Source organism: Lithobates pipiens, unplaced genomic scaffold (genome assembly GCF_037356315.1).
Source record: "Lithobates pipiens isolate NorthernLeopardFrog02 unplaced genomic scaffold, aLitPip1_a1.2 Scaffold_19, whole genome shotgun sequence".
Lineage (NCBI taxonomy): Eukaryota > Metazoa > Chordata > Amphibia > Anura > Ranidae > Lithobates > Lithobates pipiens.
The window spans coordinates 551,606,182-551,628,858 of NW_027507764.1; the positions used below are offsets into that span (position 1 = coordinate 551,606,182).

General features: G+C 43.0%; 1 protein-coding gene across 2 annotated transcripts in view; it reads left to right on the forward strand.

Annotated features, from left to right (window-relative positions):
• SNTB1 (syntrophin beta 1) overlaps positions 1–21,389 on the forward strand; it is a 237,519-nt gene extending 216,130 nt beyond the window's left edge. Inside the window, exons 5-8 of one of the 2 annotated variants that reach the window (XR_013277708.1) lie at positions 1,721–1,917; positions 6,593–6,783; positions 13,072–15,041; positions 15,072–21,389. Coding sequence is in view for 1 of the 2 variants with exons in the window: in XM_077493278.1 (XP_077349404.1) it covers positions 1,721–1,917; positions 6,593–6,783; positions 13,072–13,164 (481 nt within the window). In the remaining variant the exon portion in view is untranslated. Of the gene's footprint in view, positions 1–1,720; positions 1,918–6,592; positions 6,784–13,071 lie in introns of both variants that reach the window. The other variant, XM_077493278.1, reaches the window with a different exon arrangement.
• The last annotated feature ends 1,288 nt before the right edge of the window (positions 21,390–22,677 follow it).

Consider the following 22,677-nt stretch of genomic DNA (forward strand, 5'->3'; position numbering starts at 1 on the left):
GTAGAAAGGTATCAAACTTTTAACAGATTCCCGACCGGCGCACGCCGATGTACATCGGCAGAATGGCACAGCTGGTCAAATGGGTGTACCTATACGTCCCTTTAAATTTGCCGTTGTGCCATCACGTGCCGGCGGTGACCTCCGTGAGTTGGGCTTGTGGGTCCCACGGACTCGATGTCCGCGCCGTTACCCACGATCATCTCACGGAGAGGAAGAACGCGAACGCTAATGTAAACAAGCATTTCCCTGTTCTGCCTAGTGACAGTGTCACTGATCATGGCTCCCTGTGATCAGGAGCTATGATCAGTGATGTGTCACAGCTAGCCCATCCCCCTACAGTTAGAAACACTTCCCAGGACACACTTAACCCCTGCAGCGCCTCCTAGTGTTAACCCCTTCAATGCCAGTCACATTTACACAGTAATCAATGCAATTTTAATCGCACTGATTGCTGTATGAATGTAAATGGTCCCAAAAATCGCACCAAAATTGTCCGACGTGTCTGCCATAATGTCGTAGTCATGATAAAAATTGCTGATCGCAATTATTACTAGTAAGAAAAAAAATATATATTAATTAAAATGCCATAAAAATATCCCTTCTTTTGTAGATGCAAACCAATCAATAAACGCGTATTGCAATTTTTTTTTTTTTACCAAAAATATGTAATGTAACCGTAGAGGAAAAAAATGTTTTTTTATATATTTTTGGGGGATATTTATTAGACCCCTTTCACACTGGGGCGTTTTTCAGGCGTTTTTCATGCGCTTTAGCGTTAAAAAAAGCGCCTGAAAGAAGCTGCAACTGCAATCCCAATGTAAAAGCCCGAGTGCTTTCACACTGAGGCACTGCGCTGGCAGAGCGTCAAAAAAAGTCCTGCAAGCAGCTTCTTTGCAGCGCTTTTGGAGCGGTGAATACAACGCTCCTAAAACGCCCCTTCCCATTGAAATCAATGGGAAGCGCTTGTAAAACGCCCGAATAACGCCTGAAAACGATATTGGCAGCAGCGTTTTGTGGGCGCTTTTAACCCTTTATTTGGCCACTAGCAGGGGTTAAAAGCGCCCCAATAACGCTCGAAAAACGCTGGTAAAGCGCTGCTAGTTTAAGCGGCGCTTTACGAGGGTTTTTCGGGCGCTGACATTTCACATTGGGGCTGCAGATGAGGCTTCTTTCAAGCACTTTACAGGCGCTTTTTTTAACGCTAAAGCGCTTGAAAAACGCCCCAGTGTGAAAGGGGTCTTATAGCAAAAAGCAAAGACGAATGCATTTTTTTTTTTCAAAATTGTTGCTATTTTTTTGTTTATAGCGCAAAAAATAAAAACCGCAGAGGTGATCAAATAGCACCAAAAGAAAGCTCTATTTGTGGGGGGGGGGGAAAAACTTAAATTTTGTTTGGGAGCGACGCAGTGCCGCGTCGCAAAAAGTGCTCTGGTCTTTGACCAGCAAAACGGTCCGGGGCTTAAGTGGTTTATTTCTGGCCAATTTGTACCTAACAACTGTATTTATTGCCATAATAAAGAATTTATTGTCCTGTAGTGTAACATTTGACTAATATTCAGAGGACTGCTGTAAATGCTGCATTGTCCTCTGTGAGTAACTGTAGGAATTCTATTGTTTCAGCATTTTATGAATAAGTAGATAAAACATTAATGAATTGTATAGTTTGAGGCATGCCTCCTTGTTTCTATTTAATACTTCACAATTCTCTATTCTATTGCAGGCTAGTCCACTCCGGACCTGGGAAAGGGTCTTCTCTGTTTGGTACGGAGTTTTCCTTTGCAACACGTACCGGCTCCAGGCAAGGGATCGAGACCCACCTGTTTAGAGTGGAGACCAGCAGAGACCTCTCACTGTGGACCAGACAAATTGTACAGGGCTGCCATAACTCTGCAGAGCGCATCAAAGAGATCACCACGCGTAAGTAGCAGGCAACCTATTCTGTAGAAAAAAGAAATGGGAGCCTATTTAACCTCCCTGGCGGTACGATTAGTTCAGATTTTTGGTGCTGAAAGCGGTACAATTATTTTGCATGGAAATTTGGCGTTTTATATCGTAGTCCTGTAATTCTTAGGAATAACTCACTTAAATCTGTCCAAGCAAGAGTCTAGTAGACATCCCGGGTATGATAAAGTTGGAAAAACTGAATCATAAATTATAATAAAATAATGATAACAAACAATAATATAATAATAATAATAACAATTATTCAATAATGAAAATCAAATCAAAAACACTGAAATTTGCTCAGTTGCAGAATCGTCACCGTCATTACTTTCAGTGTTTGATGACGGATCTTCCCACTAATCGCTATCGCTCAATTCTGCAAGTGATTATAATTTATTATCGCTGTTTTCTAGCTGGTCTAAAACCACTTTTGATGTAAAGGGACGGTTTTGGTCGCTATGGACAATCTCCAGTTTCCAGGCAGAAAGAACAGTATATATAATATAAAACTGCATGCAGGGCATAGGACAGACCACTAGGGACACAAGGGAGGTGAAATAAATTGATATGTAATCTGTAAGATTACAGTGTACTGTATATGTATTGTGTGTTTTACTTTTTGAATTTAGCGCCGTTCTCCGTCCCCGTGCGTCGCAACGCTCGCAGGGAACGGAGCTTGGCTCTGTGATCGAGCAGAGGCCAGCTCGCACACAGTGCGGGGAGACATCGCAGGATCCTGGAGACAAGGTAAGTAAGTTGTACCTGGATCCTGCGATGCGATCCCGAGTGTGGCTCGGGGTTACCACTTTTGGTGCTGAAAATCCACCACGAGCCACAACCGGGAATACCGTCAGGGGGGTTAAACTGTATGTTCAGTTCATTTTTGGGGTGACATCATCCCTTGCCAGTCATTCAAGAGGGTCAAAGAACACTGGCACCTTGAAAATGCCAGGGAGGGACCTCACAAGTGTTGGACCATTGAAGCAGAGGTGAGTATTGCTGAGTTAAGCTCTGCTTTAAAATAGAAGTTTGGGATTTTTTTATCCCATAATCGTACTTAGATGGACCCTGCCGCCTCTTCATTGAGAACTGAACCACCGAAGATCGCATATGGCTCGGTTCTCTCACCTCCCCGAGTGGAGAGCTGCTGCCTGTCAATCAATGACTCTCCTGCCCCTCCACACACTCACTGGAGCGCTGATCTGTGGAGGGGCGTGGAGTCGTCATCTCAGCGGCTCACTGAGAGGCTAAAACTGCCATCAGTCCAGGCACCTGGTGGATCCAGACTTCCTAAGTCAAAATGACGTGGTGCCTGGACTGATCTTGGTGACGTCAGCAGAGAGCGGCCTTCAGACCGCTCTCTGCAGAAAATGGGTCACAGGAGTGCAAAACGAATTGCACTCCTGTGACCCATAGGAGAAGCCCAGCCAAACAAGCTCAGGCTGGACTTCTCCTTTAAGTAACACACTTTAAGCATTTTCAGACACTTTTTATTTATAAGCGCTCCATGTTTTCACATTGTATCATCAGAACCAGCTGTGGAATGCAGGCTCCATTCATACACAAATCCTATACTCATGGACAGGAACAGCAAACATGTTTTAGTGATTCCCCAATACCGGGATAGTTTGTAGCCCTGAGATGCTGTGCAGATGTCATATTCATAATTTGTGTACAAGGAAAGAATCGTTCTTTATTGCTGTAATGTGCAATCCTCTCTCTACTGTTTGCCTATTAATCCATGTAGCATCCTTGTTAGGAGGACAGAATAGAGATTAATGACACAATTTGAGAAATTGCAACGGTCTATTTAATGAGTCGCTGTTATTGTGTTGCAATCCTTAACGCTGAATTGACATAAAACTACCATTTAGACTAGTTATGTATGCAATAGCAAATCACTAGATCCATATTAAATACTGTTGGTAAAAGTACATCAGTATGTCTTGATATCCGCCTCTTGTCAGCCCCCGCACAGGGGTTGGAGGAGGAGCAGCAAAAGGAGCCAATCAGGCTTTACATTTCACAGTGTTGACTCGCCAATGTGCTGCTGAACCCTTATTGTCCAACCAGAAGTGCGGAGGTAAGCCCTTGACCAAGCTGTGCAGCTTAACTGCAGGGGAAAAAAGTGAGTTCAGTGAGATATTCGCCTTCAAACCCAAAAGGTTTGCATATTTAGAACACATCAGATGCTAAAGGTATATGACCACATGTTAACACTGAAATGTTTGAATCAACTCTTTGCACACTGCTGTACACCCATACATATTTCTAGAAAATCTTAGGGGAAAAAGGAGATTTGTGGTTCACACGTATTGCTATAAATTTTTAATCGGGCCAGTTACTTCAAACCTATCCATCAGCTGTGTCTGTTTGCCCCATGTTGGTACTATATGTCCACAAAAGTATGCTATAATCAAGTATTTGACACTCTGCAGAACAGAGTAATAAAAGGACCAGAAAGGGATTATTTAGACATAGTTGGCCAGAGAGGAATCACTGTAATGCAGTTGGCCAGAGAGGGATCACTTTGATGCAGTTGGCCAGAGAGGGATCACTTTGACGCAGTTGGCCAGAGAGGGATCACTTTGAACGCAGTTGACCAGAGAGGCATCACTTTGATGGAGTTGGACAGAGAGGCATCACTTTGATGGAGTTGGACAGAGAGGCATCACTTTGATGGAGTTGGACAGAAAGGCATCACTTTGACGGAGTTGGACAGAGCGGGATCACTTTGATGGAGTTGGACAGAAAGGCATCACTTTGACGGAGTTGGACAGAGGGGGATCACTTTGACGGAGTTGGACAGAGGGGGATCACTTTGACGGAGTTGGACAGAGGGGGATCACTTTGACGGAGTTGGACAGAGGGGGATCACTTTGACGGAGTTGGACAGAGGGGGATCACTTTGAACGCAGTTGACCAGAGAGGGATCACTTTGAACGCAGTTGACCAGAGAGGGATCACTTTGAACGCAGTTGACCAGAGAGGGATCGCTTTGATGGAGTTGGACAGAGCGGGATCGCTTTGATGGAGTTGGACAGAGCGGGATCGCTTTGATGGAGTTGGACAGAGCGGGATCGCTTTGATGGAGTTGGACAGAGCGGGATCGCTTTGATGGAGTTGGACAGAGCGGGATCGCTTTGATGGAGTTGGACAGAGCGGGATCGCTTTGATGGAGTTGGACAGAGAGGGATAGCTTTGATGGAGTTGGACAGAGAGGCATCACTTTGACGGAGTTGGACAGAGAGGGATCACTTTGATGGAGTTGGACAGAGAGGCATCGCTTTGATGGAGTTGGACAGAGAGGCATCACTTTGATGGAGTTGGACAGAGAGGGATCACTTTGATGGAGTTGGACAGAGAGGCATCGCTTTGATGGAGTTGGACAGAGAGGGATCGCTTTGATGGAGTTGGACAGAGAGGGATCGCTTTGATGGAGTTGGACAGAGAGGGATCACTTTGATGGAGTTGGACAGAGAGGGATCGCTTTGATGGAGTTGGACAGAGAGGGATCGCTTTGATGGAGTTGGACAGAGAGGGATCGCTTTGATGGAGTTGAACAGAGAGGGATCCCTTTGATGGAGTTGGACAGAGAGGGATCGCTTTGATGGAGTTGGACAGAGAGGCATCACTTTGATGGAGTTGGACAGAGAGGCATCACTTTGATGGAGTTGAACAGAGAGGGATCACTTTGATGGAGTTGGACAGAGAGGGATCGCTTTGATGGAGTTGGACAGAGAGGCATCACTTTGATGGAGTTGGACAGAGAGGCATCACTTTGATGGAGTTGGACAGAGAGGGATCACTTTGATGGAGTTGAACAGAGAGGGATCACTTTGATGGAGTTGAACAGAGAGGGATCGCTTTGATGGAGTTGGACAGAGAGGGATCGCTTTGATGGAGTTGGACAGAGAGGCATCACTTTGATGGAGTTGGACAGAGAGGCATCACTTTGATGGTGTTGGACAGAGAGGCATCACTTTGATGGAGTTGGACAGAGAGGCATCACTTTGATGGAGTTGGCCAGAGAGGGATCGCTTTGATGCAGTTGGCCAGAGATTAATCACTGTAATGCAGTTGGCCAGAGAAGGATCAGTTGCAAAAATATATAAGGGGTTATAGCAGTGTGCAGAGGGTCAGTTTAGAATTTTCATTGTAAGGCCACTTTCACATTTCTCAACAAGGTATTTGTCCACTGATCCCCTGCTGAGCAGAGCGGGTAGATGACAGGTCAGTGTCCGCTCCGCGTATACAGAACAGACACGGACACAGCCTACTCTGCTCTATGGGGTCCGCCTGTCTGTTTACATCTGACTGCCCTCTGATCCAATCCACCCAGACAGAAGGGACTGGATCCCCTTCCATTTAGTTTTGGCGGATTGGATTGGGGGGAGGCGAGTGTACACAGACACAAGTCCATTTACATTCGCTGCTCCATAGAGGAGAATGGAGGGTCCAATCAGGTCCACCTGAAAAACCGACAGACCACTCGTGTGAAAGGGCCTTACTAACATAAAAACTCTGCTCCAAAAAAAAGCACCTTTTTGACTTTAAACTCCCTCTGTACAGTATATCCAAAATGTGATACCGTTATGGAAGTCAGAACTGTGAGATCTAATTCACATGTTGTTACTCTGCCTTTCAGCGTGTTCTTACAAGAACCAAGACTGTCGCTTAGTGATCAATTACGAGCATGGATTCTCTATCGCCGCGCAGGCTCCCGATGGTACTTTCACTAATATCTTAGAACAATTCTCGTACGAAAAGCTAAAAATGTCCTCAGATGACGGCATCAAAATGCTATTTTTAGACTTTGGCGGCAAGGATGGAGACGTTGTAAGTTTCATTTTAATTTATTAACTATTGTCTGGCGCCTTCATTCATTACCACACTTGGGGCTTCTCCTTTCTCTGGAATTTCCCTCCATATGCTGTTTAGCACTTTCCAACCCTTGAAGACTTTGGGAACACTCACCTCTTCAGACCAGTCTGATCTCTTCTTCTCCTCTTACAAGATACACAATGGGGTTGATTTACTAAAACTGGAGAGTACAAAATCTGATGCAGCTGTGCATGGTGGCCAATCAACTTCTAACTTCAGCTTGTTCAATTAACCACTTCCCGACCAGTGCACGACGATGTACGTCGACAGAATGGCACGGGCAGGCATATTGGCGTACAGGTGCGTCCAATATTCAATGCCGCCCTGCCATCGGGAGCGCGCCGCCGGCGGCACGCTCCCGCGCTGGTCGGGACCCCCGTGAGTCCGGTCGCGGGACCCGCGGACTCGATCGCCGTGGGCATCCCCGCGATCGTCTCACGGAGCGGCCGAATGGAGGAAATGCCGTGTAAACAACATTTCTCCATTCTGCCTAGCAACTAGTGATGCTGATCTCTGCTCCATGTGATTGGAGCAGAGATCAGTGTTCACTAAATGAAAACCCAACCCCCCCACAGTTAGTAACACACCCCTAGGAACACTTAACCCCTACACTGCCACCCACTGGTTAACCCTTTCACTGCCAGTGTCATTTACACAGGAATCACTGCATTTATATAGCAGTGATTACTGTATAAATGAAAATGGTCCCAAAAATGTGTCAAAAATGTCCGATGGGTCCCCCACAATGTCGCAGTCACAATAAAAATCGCTGATCGCCTCCATTACTAGTAAAAAAAATAATAAAAAATTATTAATAAAAATGCTATAAAACTATCCCTATTTTGTAAACGCTATAACTTTTGCGCAAACCAATAAATAATCGCTTATTGCGATTTTTTTTTTACCAAAAATATGTGGAAGAATACGTATCGGCCTAAACTGAGTGAAAAAAATGTTTTTTTATATATTTTTGGGGGATATTTATTATAACAAAAAGTAAAAAATAATGCGTTTTTTTCAAAATTGTCGCTCTATTTTTGTTTATAGCGCAAAAAATAAAAACCGCAGGGGTGATCAAATACCACCAAAAGAAAGCTCTATTTGTGGGAAAAAAGGACGTCAATTTTGTTCGGGAGCCACGTCGCACGACCGCGCAATTGTCAGTTAAAGCGACGCAGTGCCGAATCGCAAAAAGTGGTATGGTCTTTGACCAGCAAATTGGTCCGGTCTGCAAGTGGTTAAGCTTTGAGAAAAAAAACAAAAAACCTGGAAGCTGATTGGTTTCAATGCAGAGGTGCACCAGATTTTGCACGCTCTAGGTTTAGTAAATCAACCCCATGGTGTCACCTTATCTACTGTACATCTTTCTGACCTTTACTTCTTGCTTCATATCCTTATGTCTCTAGATTGTAAGCTCATGTGATCACAGCTGTATCCTAATGCTGCTTCAGATCCTTATGTCTGTAGATTGTAAGCTCATATGGGCACAACTGTATTCTGTTTCTGGTTATTACATTTAGCTGACCGTCATAGGTACTTGTCTTTGGAACATTTTATGTCTAGTATTATCTGTACTTCCTTCCCTTGTTATATCTGCTACTTTGTACAGTGCCATGGGATATGATGGCAGCATATAAAACAATAATTAATAGATTTTTGCAGAAAAGTGGACGTATAACTAAAGGCAACATTTTTCTTTTTAGTTTTGGCTAGAGTGGAGAGGGATTAGAATACCTTATCACGTTTTATTGGTGTTCCCCCTCTCCTTTAGGCCTGTTTACCATTATCACCAAAAGTGAAGGTAAAAGAAAATCGAACATTTTAGGTTGTCTCCAGAACAGGAACAGAGGGGGTATCTTCCAATGGGGACACTAGTTCTAGTGGCCCTGGTGACAACCAGAACTCACTTACTTTAGAGGGATTTACTCTCACTTCCTGTTTTGGTTCTGAGACAGGAAGTAAGGGGAAATCTCCCCATTGGGACACCTTTGGAAAAAATAATGCTGCAAAAATGAATACACTCCAATAAAAGTCTTAGGAGCAAAGCTAAATTTTCGTCAACAAAATCCTAATTAACAAGAATTCGGCTACAGGTGAGTCTAATTATTCATTAAACAGGTGTCCAGCAGACAGTTGATTATAAAAGGTCGTTACTTTACAAAGAAAACTCCTTCCCATTTCATGCTGTCAACAATGGCACAACATGGAAGAGAAATGTCACAAGGCCTGAGAAAGAAAATCATTTCTGTACACAAGAAAGGTGATGGATACAAGAAGATCAGCAAAGCTTTACTTATTAGTCAGAATACGGTAGCAAAAGTGATATGAAATTTTAACAAACCTGGAACTGCAACCATCTCAGAGATATCCAGGCCGTCCACATAAGTTAACGCCTCTACCGGAGCGTCTTCTGATAAGGGTTGAAGGAAATCGCCATGCAAGTTCACTGCAGTTAGCTAAAGAAGTAGAAAGCCAAACTGGGGTGATTGTTTCCTGTGACACAATACGGCGTACACTGCGGAGGAATGGCATGCATGGATGTTGTTTAGAAAGGAACCCTCTCCTAAAGCCCAATGCACAAAATGCCACCTAGGATTTGCAAAGGGGTCATGCTAAAAAAGAAGGCGACTTCTGGGACTTTGGAGTGACGAGACCAAAATAAATGTTTTCGGAACTGAAGGCTTCAAAACTGTATAGAGTTGCAAAGGTGAGGAGTACAAATAAAAATGCATGGTGCCTACAGTGATACATGATGGTGGCAGTGTCCTTCTGTGCTGCTGGTGTCGGGGAGCTGCATTTCATTGATGGTATAATGAATTCACAAACGTACTGCTTTATAGAGAAGATGCGACCATCACTCTGTGCCTTTGGTCATCTTGCACTTTTCTAACATGACAATGATCCAAGAGACACATCTAAGGCCACTGTTGCATTTCTGAAGAAGGACAGGGTTAAAGTGATTAAGTGGCCAAGTATGTGTCCTGATCTGAACCCAATCGGGGAAGGCCTATGGGGAATTCTGAAGAGACAAGTTGAGCATCGCTCTCCATCCAGCATCTAGGCTCTAAAGGAGGTTGCTCTTGAAGAATGGAAAAAGATGTTGCAATATGCCGCCAACGTGTTCATTCCATGCCTAGAAGACTTGGTGCTGTCCTTACAAATCATGGAGGTCATACAATATACTAGATGGAGTAGTTTTTGTTGTGGGGTGTGTTCATTTTTGCATCAAATAATTGGAGTAAAACTGAAGATTTTGTATTCTAAATCTGGGTTTCAAGGATGGGACACTATTCTTCCCACTGATACCAATGATGGGACTCTATTCCTCCCACTGATACCAATGATGGGGCACTATTCCTCCCACTGATACCAATGATGGGACTCTATTCCTCCCACTGATACCAATGATGGGGCATTATTCCTCCCACTGATACCAATGATGGGACACTATTCCTCCCACTGATACCAATGATGGGGCATTATTCCTCCCACTGATACCAATGATGGGGCATTATTCCTCCCACTGATACCAATGATGGGACACTATTCCTTCCACTGATACCAGTGATGGGACACTATTCCTCCCACTGACGCCAATGACGGGGCACTATTCCTCCAACTGGTTCCAATGATGGGGCACTATTACTTCCACTGATTCCAATGATGGGGCACTATTCCTCCCCCTGATTCCAATGATGGGGCACTATTCCTCCCCCTGATTCCAATGATGGGGCACTATTCCTCCCCCTGATACCAATGATGGGGCACTATTCCTCCCCCTGATACCAATGATGGGGCACTATTCCTCCCCCTGATACCAATGATGGGACACTATTCCTCCCACTGATACCAATGATGGGACACTATTCCTCCCTCCCACTGATACCAATGATGGGGCACTATTCCTCCCACTGATACCAATGATGGGGCACTATTCCTCCCACTGATACCAATGATGGGGCACTATTCCTTCCACTCATACCAGTGATGGGGCACTGTTCCTTCCACTCATACCAGTGATGGGGCACTGTTCCTTCCACTCATACCAGTGATGGGACACTATTCCTCCCACTGACCCCAATGATGGGGCACTATTCCTCCCACTGACCCCAATGATGGGGCACTATTCCTCCCACTGATTCCAATGATGGGACACTATTCCTTCCATTGATTCCAATGATGGGGCACTATTCCTTCCACTGATTCCAATGATGGGGCACTATTCCTCCCACTGATACCAGTGATGGGGCACTATTCCTCCCACTGATACCAATGATGGGGCACTATTCCTCCCACTGATTCCAATGATGGGGCGCTATTCCTTCCAATGATTCCAATAATGGGACACTATTCCTCCCACTGATACCAATGATGGGACACTATTCCTCTCACTGATACCAATGAATGGGCACTATTCCTCCCACTGATACCAGTGATGGGGCACTGTTCCTTCCATTCATACCAGTGATGGGGCACTGTTCCTTCCACTCATACCAGTGATGGGACACTATTCCACTGACACCAATGACAGGGCACTATTCCTCTCAGTGATACCAATGATGGGGCATTATTCCTTCCACCGACACCAGTGATGGGGCTCTCTTCCTCCCACTGACATCCCTTCAAAATAGCATCCAAACATTTATTAGAATCATCACATCATAGCAGTAAAGGGGCAATGTTTCTGAGCCAAGGAGGACCCCTATATGCCTGGCGATGAGGTCCTGAAAATGTTACACCTTTACTGCTTTGATGTGGTAATTTACTAAAACTGAAGAGTGCAAAATCTGGTGCAGCTCTGCATAGAAACCAATGAGCTTCTAACTTCAGCTTGTTCAAAGAAGCTTTGGCAAAAAAGCTGGAAGCTGATCGTTGTCTATGCACAACTGAACCAAGTCTTACACGCTCCAGTTTTAGTAAATTTCCCCAATATGTTGCATGTAGCTTATCTCATAATTGGTTTGCTGATTCCATTATGTGATATTCTTTTGCTGCTTGGGAGAGAACATAGAAATCTTTGTGTACTAAGACCATAAAAAATTGCAAGTTGGCTGTAACTACCATGTCAAAAATGACCTTTTATTATTATTATTATTATACAGGGTTTATATAGCACCAACAGTATGTGCGGCACTTTACAACATTAGGACAGACAGTACAATTACAATACAATTCAATACAGGAGGAATTAGAGATCTAATTACAATCTAAAGGGTAGGGTCAAGTGATACAAAAAGTAATAGCTTTGGGGGTAGAGCTGGATGGAGAAAATAAAAGCACAGTTAGATGGAGGTGGGATAGGCTTCTTTACAGAGAAGTGTTTTCAGGGATCATCTAAAAGTTTTGTCTGTGGGCTGGTGGTAAAGTAAAGCTTGGTTTTTTCCTCGGTTTATCCTTGGGTTTGTTTGTATATCATCTAAAAGTGGACTGAGTAGGAGATGGGCAGATTAAGGTCGGGAGTTCCAGAGGCTAGGAGAGGCTCGGAAGAAGTCCTGGAGGTAAGCATGGGAGAAGGTGATGAAGGAACTAGAGAGCAGGAGGTCTTGAGTTGAAAGAACAGAGCAATTTGGCTGGTATTTTGAGACTAGATTAGTGATGTAGATGGGAGCCGAATTGTGGATGGCTTTTTAAGTTGTTAATCTTTTGAACTGAATTCATTGGGTGAGTGGAAGCCAATGGAGAGATTGACAGAGAGGAGTAGCAGACACAGAGCGGTTGGTAAGGTGGATGAGTCTGGCAGCAGCATTCATGATGGACTATGTAGAGGTAAGCCAATGAGGAGGGAGTTGCAGTAGTCGAGGCGAGAGATGACCAGGGAGTGAATTAAGAGCTCTGTGGGGTCATTGGTTAGAAAGGGGTGTATTTTGGAGATGTTGCGGAGATATAGGTGGCAAGGTTTGCAAAGTGATTGGATGCGGGGCCGAAAGGAAAGTTCGGAGTCAAGGATTTCAGCTAGATCCTTGGCGTGGGGGGGGGAACGAGTTGATGGTTGTGCCATTGATCTTGACAGAGAAGTCAGGGGAAGGGGCACGTGGGGTCAATAAATTAGTGATACGTTAGGAGACTGAAGGAGTGACCTGAGGGGTAACAAGAGAGAGATCAGGTAAAGTTTACAGTGATGACAGGTACCCATAGGAAGTTTTTTTTCTTGCCCCGGCTTATGTCCTGAGCAGAATCTTTGACATAAACGGAAGCCACACAACCATTTGGCTTTGCATAACCACCTTTCTTATGTCTCCACAGCAGTTGGATCTCCAGTGTTGCCCGAAACCCATCGTATTCATCATTCATTCCTTCCTCTCTGCCAAGATCACACGACTTGGACTGGTGGCATGACGGCACCTGAGAACACACAGGGACACTAGAGACTGTTGACGGCACGGACCTTCGCACCATGTGCTGTACCAGTGGAGGTGACGGGCACATGGAGGCCATTCTATTCAAAGACAAGCTAATGCCAGCAGTCTCATGAACCCAATAGAAGAGGCTCGCTCTAAATCAGTTATATACGATTGATAGATCTGTGCTACTCTGATGCACTTTGCCTGGCAGAAGCACAGAATGTTCATAGTATATAGCAATCGCTTTGGATGATGGGAAGAGCCTGTGGATTTTGTTTGTGTGATCCTAAAGCTAATCTTTATATGAAATCTTTTGTTTTGGAAAAAAAAAAAAAAAGTATATGCATACCCAAAACTTTTTTGTTTATTTGGATGGTGTGGGAGAGGGTTAGAAGGCCTATCGTTTTATTTCTGGCTGTGTCCCCACTTAGATTTTTTACCTTTTAGCAGAAAGTGTCACAGAGACAGGAAGTGATAGGAAATATAAAATGTCACCAAAACTAGGCTAGGATAGGTTACAGGTGCGTCCGAGCTACTACCTGTGTAATTCCTGATGAGCCTCAAGGACACGGCACTCGGCCTGGAAAGTCTCTGCAAACCACCATGTAATCCATTAAAAAAAAGGGAGAAAGGCTGGTTCCATGGAAGTCAGCTAAAACATTGTTTTATTATTGCATGTGAACAACAGTCAAAAACCCAACGCGTTTCAGCCATCAGGCCTTAATCATGCCTCACTCTTCCAGTGACCGCTGTCTAAAATCAGAATTTCCCCCACTTTTTGGGGCTTTACTCTTCTTGTCAGGTCATTGGCACAGAAAGTGAAGGGAATCCCCCCCCCCCCCCCAATGGGACGCAGACAGGGAAAAGTAAACTGACAGAGGTTTAAACCCTTCCTTTATCTATCCAGCACTTTAGTAAAAAGTTTTGGATATATATACACTTTAATATTGGACCTTTAAGGACACCACTATAGCCAAAACAAAAATGTACACTATATATGCATTAAATAAAAGAGCTCCTAGTAACAAACTCGGCATTCTATGTCAAAGCACACCAGCGCAGACAGAGCAAAAGGAGTTGGCTTTGTCACCATGCTATGCACCCTCTTGCCCCATGTAAGCTGCTATGTTGGGCAAAAGAAGGCAACATAATCACAGATGGTAGTTTTATTCTATAGGATGAATGGACTGAAAGTCAGCTGAGTGTTACAAAGTATCACATCATTGCCATCACCACCATTTTGCCAGCTTCATGTACGGACTCATGGAGATGGACCTAGTTTGACATGCGCTTGATGCATGCTTCAATTGCACTTCTATAAGAAGAGCTGTCGTCATACTGTAGGACCATGGCTGACATAGGCTGCCCATACCAATAGGAATGAATTCTCTGTTTTTCTTAGTACCTCCTGGAACATTATGTAGATACTTGTTGATCCTGTCAGTAGAGCCATTGGATGGGCACTTACCATTGGTAGTGTGACAAGACTCTTTTTTCTGCAGGGAAATCTCTGTAGTGTTGTCACCCTTGCTGTAACTGCCTAAAGCTGAGGGAATAAAGGTTAAGACCCTGCTCAGTACCCCTACCCCAACCCCCCCACCACCACCGACCAAGCACTGAACCTGCTGCTTTGGGGTTGATTTACTAAAACTGGAGAGTGCAGAATCTGGTACAGCCCTGCATAGAAACCAATCAGCTTTCAGGTTTTTTTTTTTTTTTTTTGTCAAAGCTTAACTGAACAAGCTGAAGTTAGAAGCTGATTGGCTACCATGCAGAGCTGCACCAGATTTTGCACTCTCCAGTTTTAGTAAACCAACCCCTTTGTGTTTCTGTGGATGCAGCAGGTTTTTTTAAGGGCTGTTCATGTTGCAGGCAAAGCAGATCAAACACATTGTTTATAAGGTATACTAGCGTTGCTCTCAGAAGAGCAATCCTCATTTGGATCATACTTCAGACAGATGGGTGAGGAGATGCTGGATCCCCTTAAATGCTACACTACCTCGTCGTAACCACATGCATTATGCACGGTTGCAGTGGGGCCCCATTCACTTAAATAGGTTGTGTTCATGGTCAGTAGCACTGTGGAACATAGTAGAGGGTATAATTCCTGCCGTGAAGCAAAACATCACAGCCACAGCATGTGAACACCCCGGGACGGTGCATTTGTAGCACAAGTAGGAGCAATTGAGGGATGGTTAAAAATGTGACTCAAATACATGGTTTTGCTACCCCCCAAACTGATGTGTAAATCAGGCCTTAACAACACCCAGTCTATATACATGATTGTTACTACAGCCCATTTTACATATTTCAGTTGGGTAGTATGATAGATTGATTTCATACTACTTATAAATACATACATATATATATATATATATATATATATAGATAGATAGATAGATAGATAGATAGATGTGTGTAGTATGAAATCTATCTATCATACTACCCAACTGAAATATGTAAAATGGGCTGTAGTAACAATCATGTATATAGACTGGGTGTTAAGGCCTGATGATTTACACTAGCAGTTTATATAATATATAAAGGGGTCTTCAAAAAGTTTCTGCACTTTTTTATTTTCATTAGAAACGGGGTAGTAATTGGTTGTCTGAGAGTGTCATGTGACTAGCAGTGGCGGGCGGTGGAACATTTTTTTTTGGTAGGGCAGCAAACAGTACGCCCCCCCCCCCCCCTTCTGATTGGCCGGATTGAGGATCCGTGTTTCAACAGAGAATGATCATTCGCTGTTGTAACACACCTGGGTGGGATCAGAGCACATTCTCTGCGACCCAAGCCCACCCTATTTTGAAGCCTATTAGAGCCTCTGATCAGGTGCTTAAAAAAAAAAAAATAACCTGGCCACTGTGATTGATGCACCCGGTGCCCTGAAAGGGGCCAGACGCATGAATAGGGGGTGGCCGTGGCGGTCATGGATAGATTCATGCTATGCAAGAATCTATCCATTATGCATATAGGGGGTGGCATGGAGAGAGGGGGCAGCGCCCGGGTGCCCCTAATTGATGGGCCGCCACTGGTTACTGGTCTGGCAAGCCGGCTGACCTTGCAGTTCAATACGAGTGATGTAATTTTTTTTTATTCTTAATACAATGAAGTTAAAAAAAAAGTGGAAACTTTTTAAAGAACCCTCGTGTATATATATATATATATATATATATATATAGTCATTCTACGCTTGCATAGGCACCAAATGTGGTCCAATATAGATCATTATAACAATTTTGAATGATATCTTAGCTTGGGTGTGCAATAATTACAGGAAGAGGTGATTGGTTTATCAAGATTTCTTGGGTGGCGTGATGTCTCTACAGTGGTCTCCGGTTTTGCATGGGAAAAGCTGGAGCACAAGTGGAGCTGTTGTTCAGTTTCATATGAAAGATGGGACCTCATTGGTTGTTGTAAGTATTTTCCACAATGTAACACTTGGATTTTGGGTTTCTCCTGAATATTCCAGTCTTATTCTAAAGTTAAAATCCAAACCAGTATCTGACCAACTCTCCTAAGACTGCCCATGTGTGCCCTACAATACAATATATATGTTTGACTACATTGTGCCATCAAAAGATAACTGTACTTTAGAACAAATTTCAAGGCAGAAATAATTCAAGGGTGTACTATAAAATAGTATGTATTTTAAACTTTATTATTGAATATTAAGGAATAACAATGTGCATTGATAGGGGTTTATTTAATAAAACTGGAGAGTACAAAATCTGGTGCAATCAGATTCTCTTCTTTTTTTTTTTTTTTTTTATATAAATTGTTTATTGAATATTTAAAAAAAAAAAAAAAAGGAACGGCATACATATTCACATGATCAAGTCAATAAAGGGGGTATAATCTCAATGGGGTATAATCATAAATATTTTGCATAAAGGAAAATAATATAATGTGTCAAATGATTATCAGACGTTACATATACATCATGGTAAAGGAAAAAAGTTAACTATTGAATCAGGTTTAAGGGTAGTCTGGTTGGTAGTTTTCTACTCGTTTAATCGAGGATCTTGCTCTTCAAACACATTAACTCAGAGCTACTTGTGAATTCTCTAAGTTATATATTCGGAGGAATCCTACTTCCCCCATATAGTGTCAAAACTGGGAAGGGAGTCTTCAATTACAGCTGTGATACGTTCCATTCTACGGATGTCCGCAATGGCCGTCAGAAATTGTGTAAAAATAGGGGCGGTATTGGCAAGCCAGCACTAGGGAATAGCCCATTTAGCTGCTAATAAAATGAAGGCGTTTTCGGAAGGGGTAAGCCTAATAAGAGGTGTATAGGCTGATAAGGTATGGGAATACTCAGGACTTTTCCCAGAAGAACATGGTCCTGTGACCAGTAAGGTGTGATCATGGGGCATTCCCAAAATATGTGATAGTGAATGCCTAAGGACAAGCCACATCTCCAGCATTGCCCAGAGATTGTCAGCTTCTGTTTTATTAAGAATTCCGGGGTCCTGTACCAGAACATTAACATTTTATAGGCGGTTTGCCTCTGGGCCACACATCTAGCTTACCTTGGAGGTAGCCTCCCAAATTACCTTCTATTCATGTAATGAGATGGGTCTGTTTAAAATGTAGGACCATTTCAGCATATAAGAATGAGTTTGCTCTGTGATGGGGGGAGTAGTGTGCAAAATTTTATAAATGGTAGATATTAGGTGAGGTTCATAGGGGCCTCTGGAGCACACCAGTTTGAATTCCGTTGGTATAATTAAAGTCAATTGCACCAATCCGATTCTAACTTCAGCTTGTTCAATTAAAAGGTTTGTTTTTTATTTTCTAAATAGGTTCCTTTAAGCTAGTGCATTGTTGGTTCACTTACCTTTTCCTTCCATTTCCCTTCTAAATGTTTTTTTTTCTTTGTTTTCTTGGTCTGAATTTCTCACTTCCTGTTCCTCCTCAGTAAGCTGTTCTGGCTGACTAAACACCACTTGGATGATGGTGTGAAGTTTAGTGAGGAGAAACAGGAAGTGAGAAATTCAGACAAAGAAAAAAAGAACATTTAGAAGGGAAATCCAAGGAAAAGGTTCGTGAACCAACAATGCACTAGCTTAAAGGAACCTATTTAGAAAATAAAAACAAAGCTTTACAACACCTTTTAAGCTTTAAAAAAAAAAAAGGAAGCTGATTGGTTTGTATACAGAGCTGCACCAGAGCTTGCACTCTCCAGTTTTAGTAAATCAACCCCTCAGTGTAGCAGTGGAACGAACATGTCGTATTCAAAACTTGCAACCGGCAGGTGGGACATTGGGCCACCTCCCCCCCCTCTTTCACAAAAGGGTCTTAAAGCTTTGATGTAAATAGCCTGAGATGTAGACTATCATACCCTGCCCCATTCTTCTGAGCATATATGGCCTCTATGGATATTCAGGTAGACCAAGACAGTAAGAAAGTAAGAAGCTAGTGCTGGGCTTTTTCTTTTTATAGAAAGCCTAGAATGGTTTGTATAATCACTGTCATGGGGGCATTTAATGTTTGTAAAATATGGTGTAAAAGTTACAAAGCGATCAAAAAACTATAATATACTTTCCTATAATAGACATGTGTGTCTAGTAATGCTGCTTACCTGTACCAAGATATTTGGTGGTTAAATAGCCCAGCTACCTGGGCACTCTCAGTGTAGATAGGTGCCTGGATGGAGCTGGAGTTGATGGACAAATAAAAGACACACATTTACTATTTAAGCCCTGTTGTTTGATTTAAAAGCAGACCTCTCATTTGAATAACCCAATAATAATAATAGAAAAGGTTAGGTAATGAATACTTCTTGCAAAGTATCGGACTGCTTTAAAGAGATGTAGAACCGATTGAAACCGCTGCGTACACACGATCGGATTTTCCAAAGGGAAATATTGGATGTGAGCTTGTTGGTGGTAAGTCCGATTGTTTGTATGCTGCATCGGACATTTGTTGGCGGACTTTCCGGCAACAAATGTTGGCTAGCAGGTTCTCAAGTTTTCCGCCAAAAAATGTTTGTTGGTGGACTTTCCGATCGTGTCTACACAAGTCCATCTCAACAAAAGTCCATGCACGCTCGGAATCAAGTAAGAATCGGTCTTGTAAAACTATCGTTCGTAATGGAGATATCGCGTATATTTTGTACGTCACTATGTTCGGAATTGTTGGCCAACATTTGTGTGACTGTGTGTATGCAAGACAAGTTGGAGCCGACAACCTTCCAACAAAAATCCACGTTTTTTTTGTCGGAAAGTCCGATCATGTGTACGCGACGTAACACTTTGGAGACTGGAAATAAAGAATTAAAAAAAATCAGTAAAATGGTTGATCCTACTGTGGGTACGCCAGTCCAGTTGATAGGCCGCGTGTGGCCATGCTACAAATCCAGCTTTTACCAGTTGTTTTAAAGATTATTTTTGCCTACATCAGTTCATCTCTCGGATTCCTACTGTATTAAATTGTAATTGTACCGTCTGTCCTTATGATGTTAAGCGCTGCGTAAACTGTCGGCGCTATATAAATCCATAATAACCAAATCCATAATAATAATAATCTCAGCCCTGGAGAACCATGACAAGTCTGTGTACACCCACAGGTCTATAGGAATGCATGGTGGACCTGATCGGATGGATCACCTATGTGAAAGGGTCCTTACTGATGGATCCATCAAAAACTGAGGTATCTTATATTTTCTATCAGCTAGTACAAGTAGAATAAGCTGATGTTCAGGTGCTAGGAGCCCCTGTCTACTGCTGCTTAAAATTAATCTCATTATTATTTTCTCGTTTAATAATTTTCCATGGTATTGATTTTTGTTTGTTTTATGAAATAGACAAGTTCTTAGATTTTTTTTTTTTAATGGAACTCCAACTTATTTTTTTTTTTCTTTTGGATGGAGCACGGAAATGTTAATCTTTATCAGGTTCTTATTAGACCCCTTTCACACCACACCGCCCATTGCGTCGGTGGTGAAATGCAGCTATTTATAGCAGCATTTTACCGCCTGATTTGCGCCGCATTTCGGCCGCTAGCGGGGTTAAAAACCCCTGCTAGCGGCAGAGAAAGGGTTAAAACCGCCGGCAATATGCCGCAATAGCGGTGTTTTGCCGGCGGTATTACAGCGCTGCCCCATTGATTTCAATGGGGAGCAGCGGTGGAGGAGCGGTAAACACGCCGCTCCTTCACCGCTCCAAAGAAGCTGCTGGCAGGACTCTTTTCTGACATCCTGCCAGCGCACCGCTGTAGTGTGAAAGCCCTCGGGGCTTTCACACTACACACAATGGTGCAGCTTCTTTAGGGCGGATTGCAGGCCCTATTTCTAACGCTATAGCGCCTGCAAAACGCCCTGGTGTGAAAGGGGTCTTACTGTCTGTGTCTCTACAGGAAGGATTACATTTTTTTTCCATTGTGTTAGGCCCCTTTCACACTGGGGCGGGATTGGTGTCAACAGTAAAGCGTCGATATTTTTAGCGCTGCTTTACCGTCGTTTTAGCGTAGGTTAAAACCGACCCACTAGCGGGCAAAAAAGGGTTAAAACCGCCCACAAAGTGCCACTGCAGCGGCGGTATAGCCGCGCTGCCTCATTGATTTCAATGGGTAGGAGCGGGTTTAGGAGCGGTGAATACACTGCTCCAAAGATGCGGCTAGCAGGACTTTTTTTCACCTTCCTGCCAGCGCACCGCTCCAGTGTGAAAGCCCTCTGGCCTTTTTTTGTTTTTTTTCCATAAAGACTTTATTGGTTTTTCAGAATAAACATGCATGTAGTGTATATTACAACTTTTTTTTTTTCTTTTTTTAGCCCTCCGGCTTTCACACACTGGAGTGAAGGGGGCCGTTTTTTCACGGGCACTATTTTTTGCGCTGTAGCACCTGAAAACCGCCTCGGTGTGAAAGGGGCCTTACTGACAGTAAAAGTGTGGGGAATCTCAGTAAGGTCAATACCAGCCGTAAAATCCTGACAGAGGTCACAGTCCTTTCCATCCTCTGTCCTGAACAAATACATTTCTGGCTGGAGTTCCACTTTAATGGACTTGTTTCATTTTTCTTCCAGCTAAAGTCCTGCTCTCTCAATTACTAGTGGTACCTCTTGTAAGAAAATTGCAACGAATGATTATTTTGGTAGATTTTGATCCTTTTAAAGAAAACTTTTTATGAGATTATAACATTGTAATTATATTCGTAAATAAAACACTTTTTCTTGGCAATTATTGTAAATAAAAAAATTGAAACAATTAAAAACAATGGTTGTTCATATCTGTCTTGTATTTACTTAATTCTGCACATCATGACTTGCATAAAGCTCCCAGACACAAATAATCATAGAAACAAAGAAGAGTGACAGCAGAAAAAAGACCAAATGGTCCATCAAGAAGTCTGACTCATTTTTTTTTTTTTTGGTCTGTTTATTTTTTTTTTTCTTTCTTTCTTTTTGTCTTAAGGCCCATATACACGATCAGACTTTTTGACAACAAACATGCAAATTAGCTGTTTTAAGGCAACATCCGACCGTGTGTACGCTCCATCGGACAAACATTTTCGGGTTTCATCTGACTTTTGTTGGCTGTGCGAACGGACAAACTTTTTGACAACATAAGTCCGATGGAGCAAAGTCTGATCGTGTGTACAGAAAACCATAGGACTTTTGTACAAAGTACAAACACGCATGCTCAGAACCAATGCAAAAGATCAGACAACAATACAGAAGTTGACCAAAGGTGGCGGTAAAGAGCAGAAAAACCACATGATTTGGTGAAAGTTGGCTGAAAAAGTCCTGCCATGTGTATGCAATACAAGTTCACGGCCGACGCCCTTTGTACAAAAATCCACGGGAAAGTTTGTACAAAGTCCGATCGTGTTTACGAGGCTTAAGTACAGATCTAAGTTTTTTCCAAACATGTTTAAATTCACTTACTGTTGACTGACTTACTACCACTGCTGGAAGTCTGGTCTTAGCATTTATCTTTAGGTAAAATAATAGTTTCTAAGGCTAGAGTTGACCTCCTGCTAGACATCAGCCTCCTGCTAGTTTTGGGCCATGTCTCAGTGTTCTTGATCTTCGCTTCATATTGAAAATCCTGTCCTCCTGAACTTTATTCATACCCTAAAGCCCCATACTATTAGATTTTCTGCAGATTTTTGTCTTCAGATTTACCAAAAACCATTTAATATAAGGGTCAAACCTTAAAGAGTTTCAATGTGTATGCAGTCAGGCAGGCCCTTGCACTACATGGTTTTGGTAAATCTGAAGACAAAAATCTGCAGAAAATCTAATAGCGTGTATGGGGCTTTAATCTATTCAAAATGTTCAATCAAAGCCCCCCGTCCCTCAATCCTCCAGACTGTACATATTAAGTTCCTGAAGTCTCTCCTGTTACGTTTTATCCCTCAGGCCTTTCACTATTATTTCCCCGTCTCTTGAATCTGGACTAACTTATCAGTATTTTTTTTTGTAAGTGAGGTCTGCAGAACGGGACACACAATTCTAAATGAGGTTGAACTGAGGATCTATATAGAGCAGTGATGGTGAACC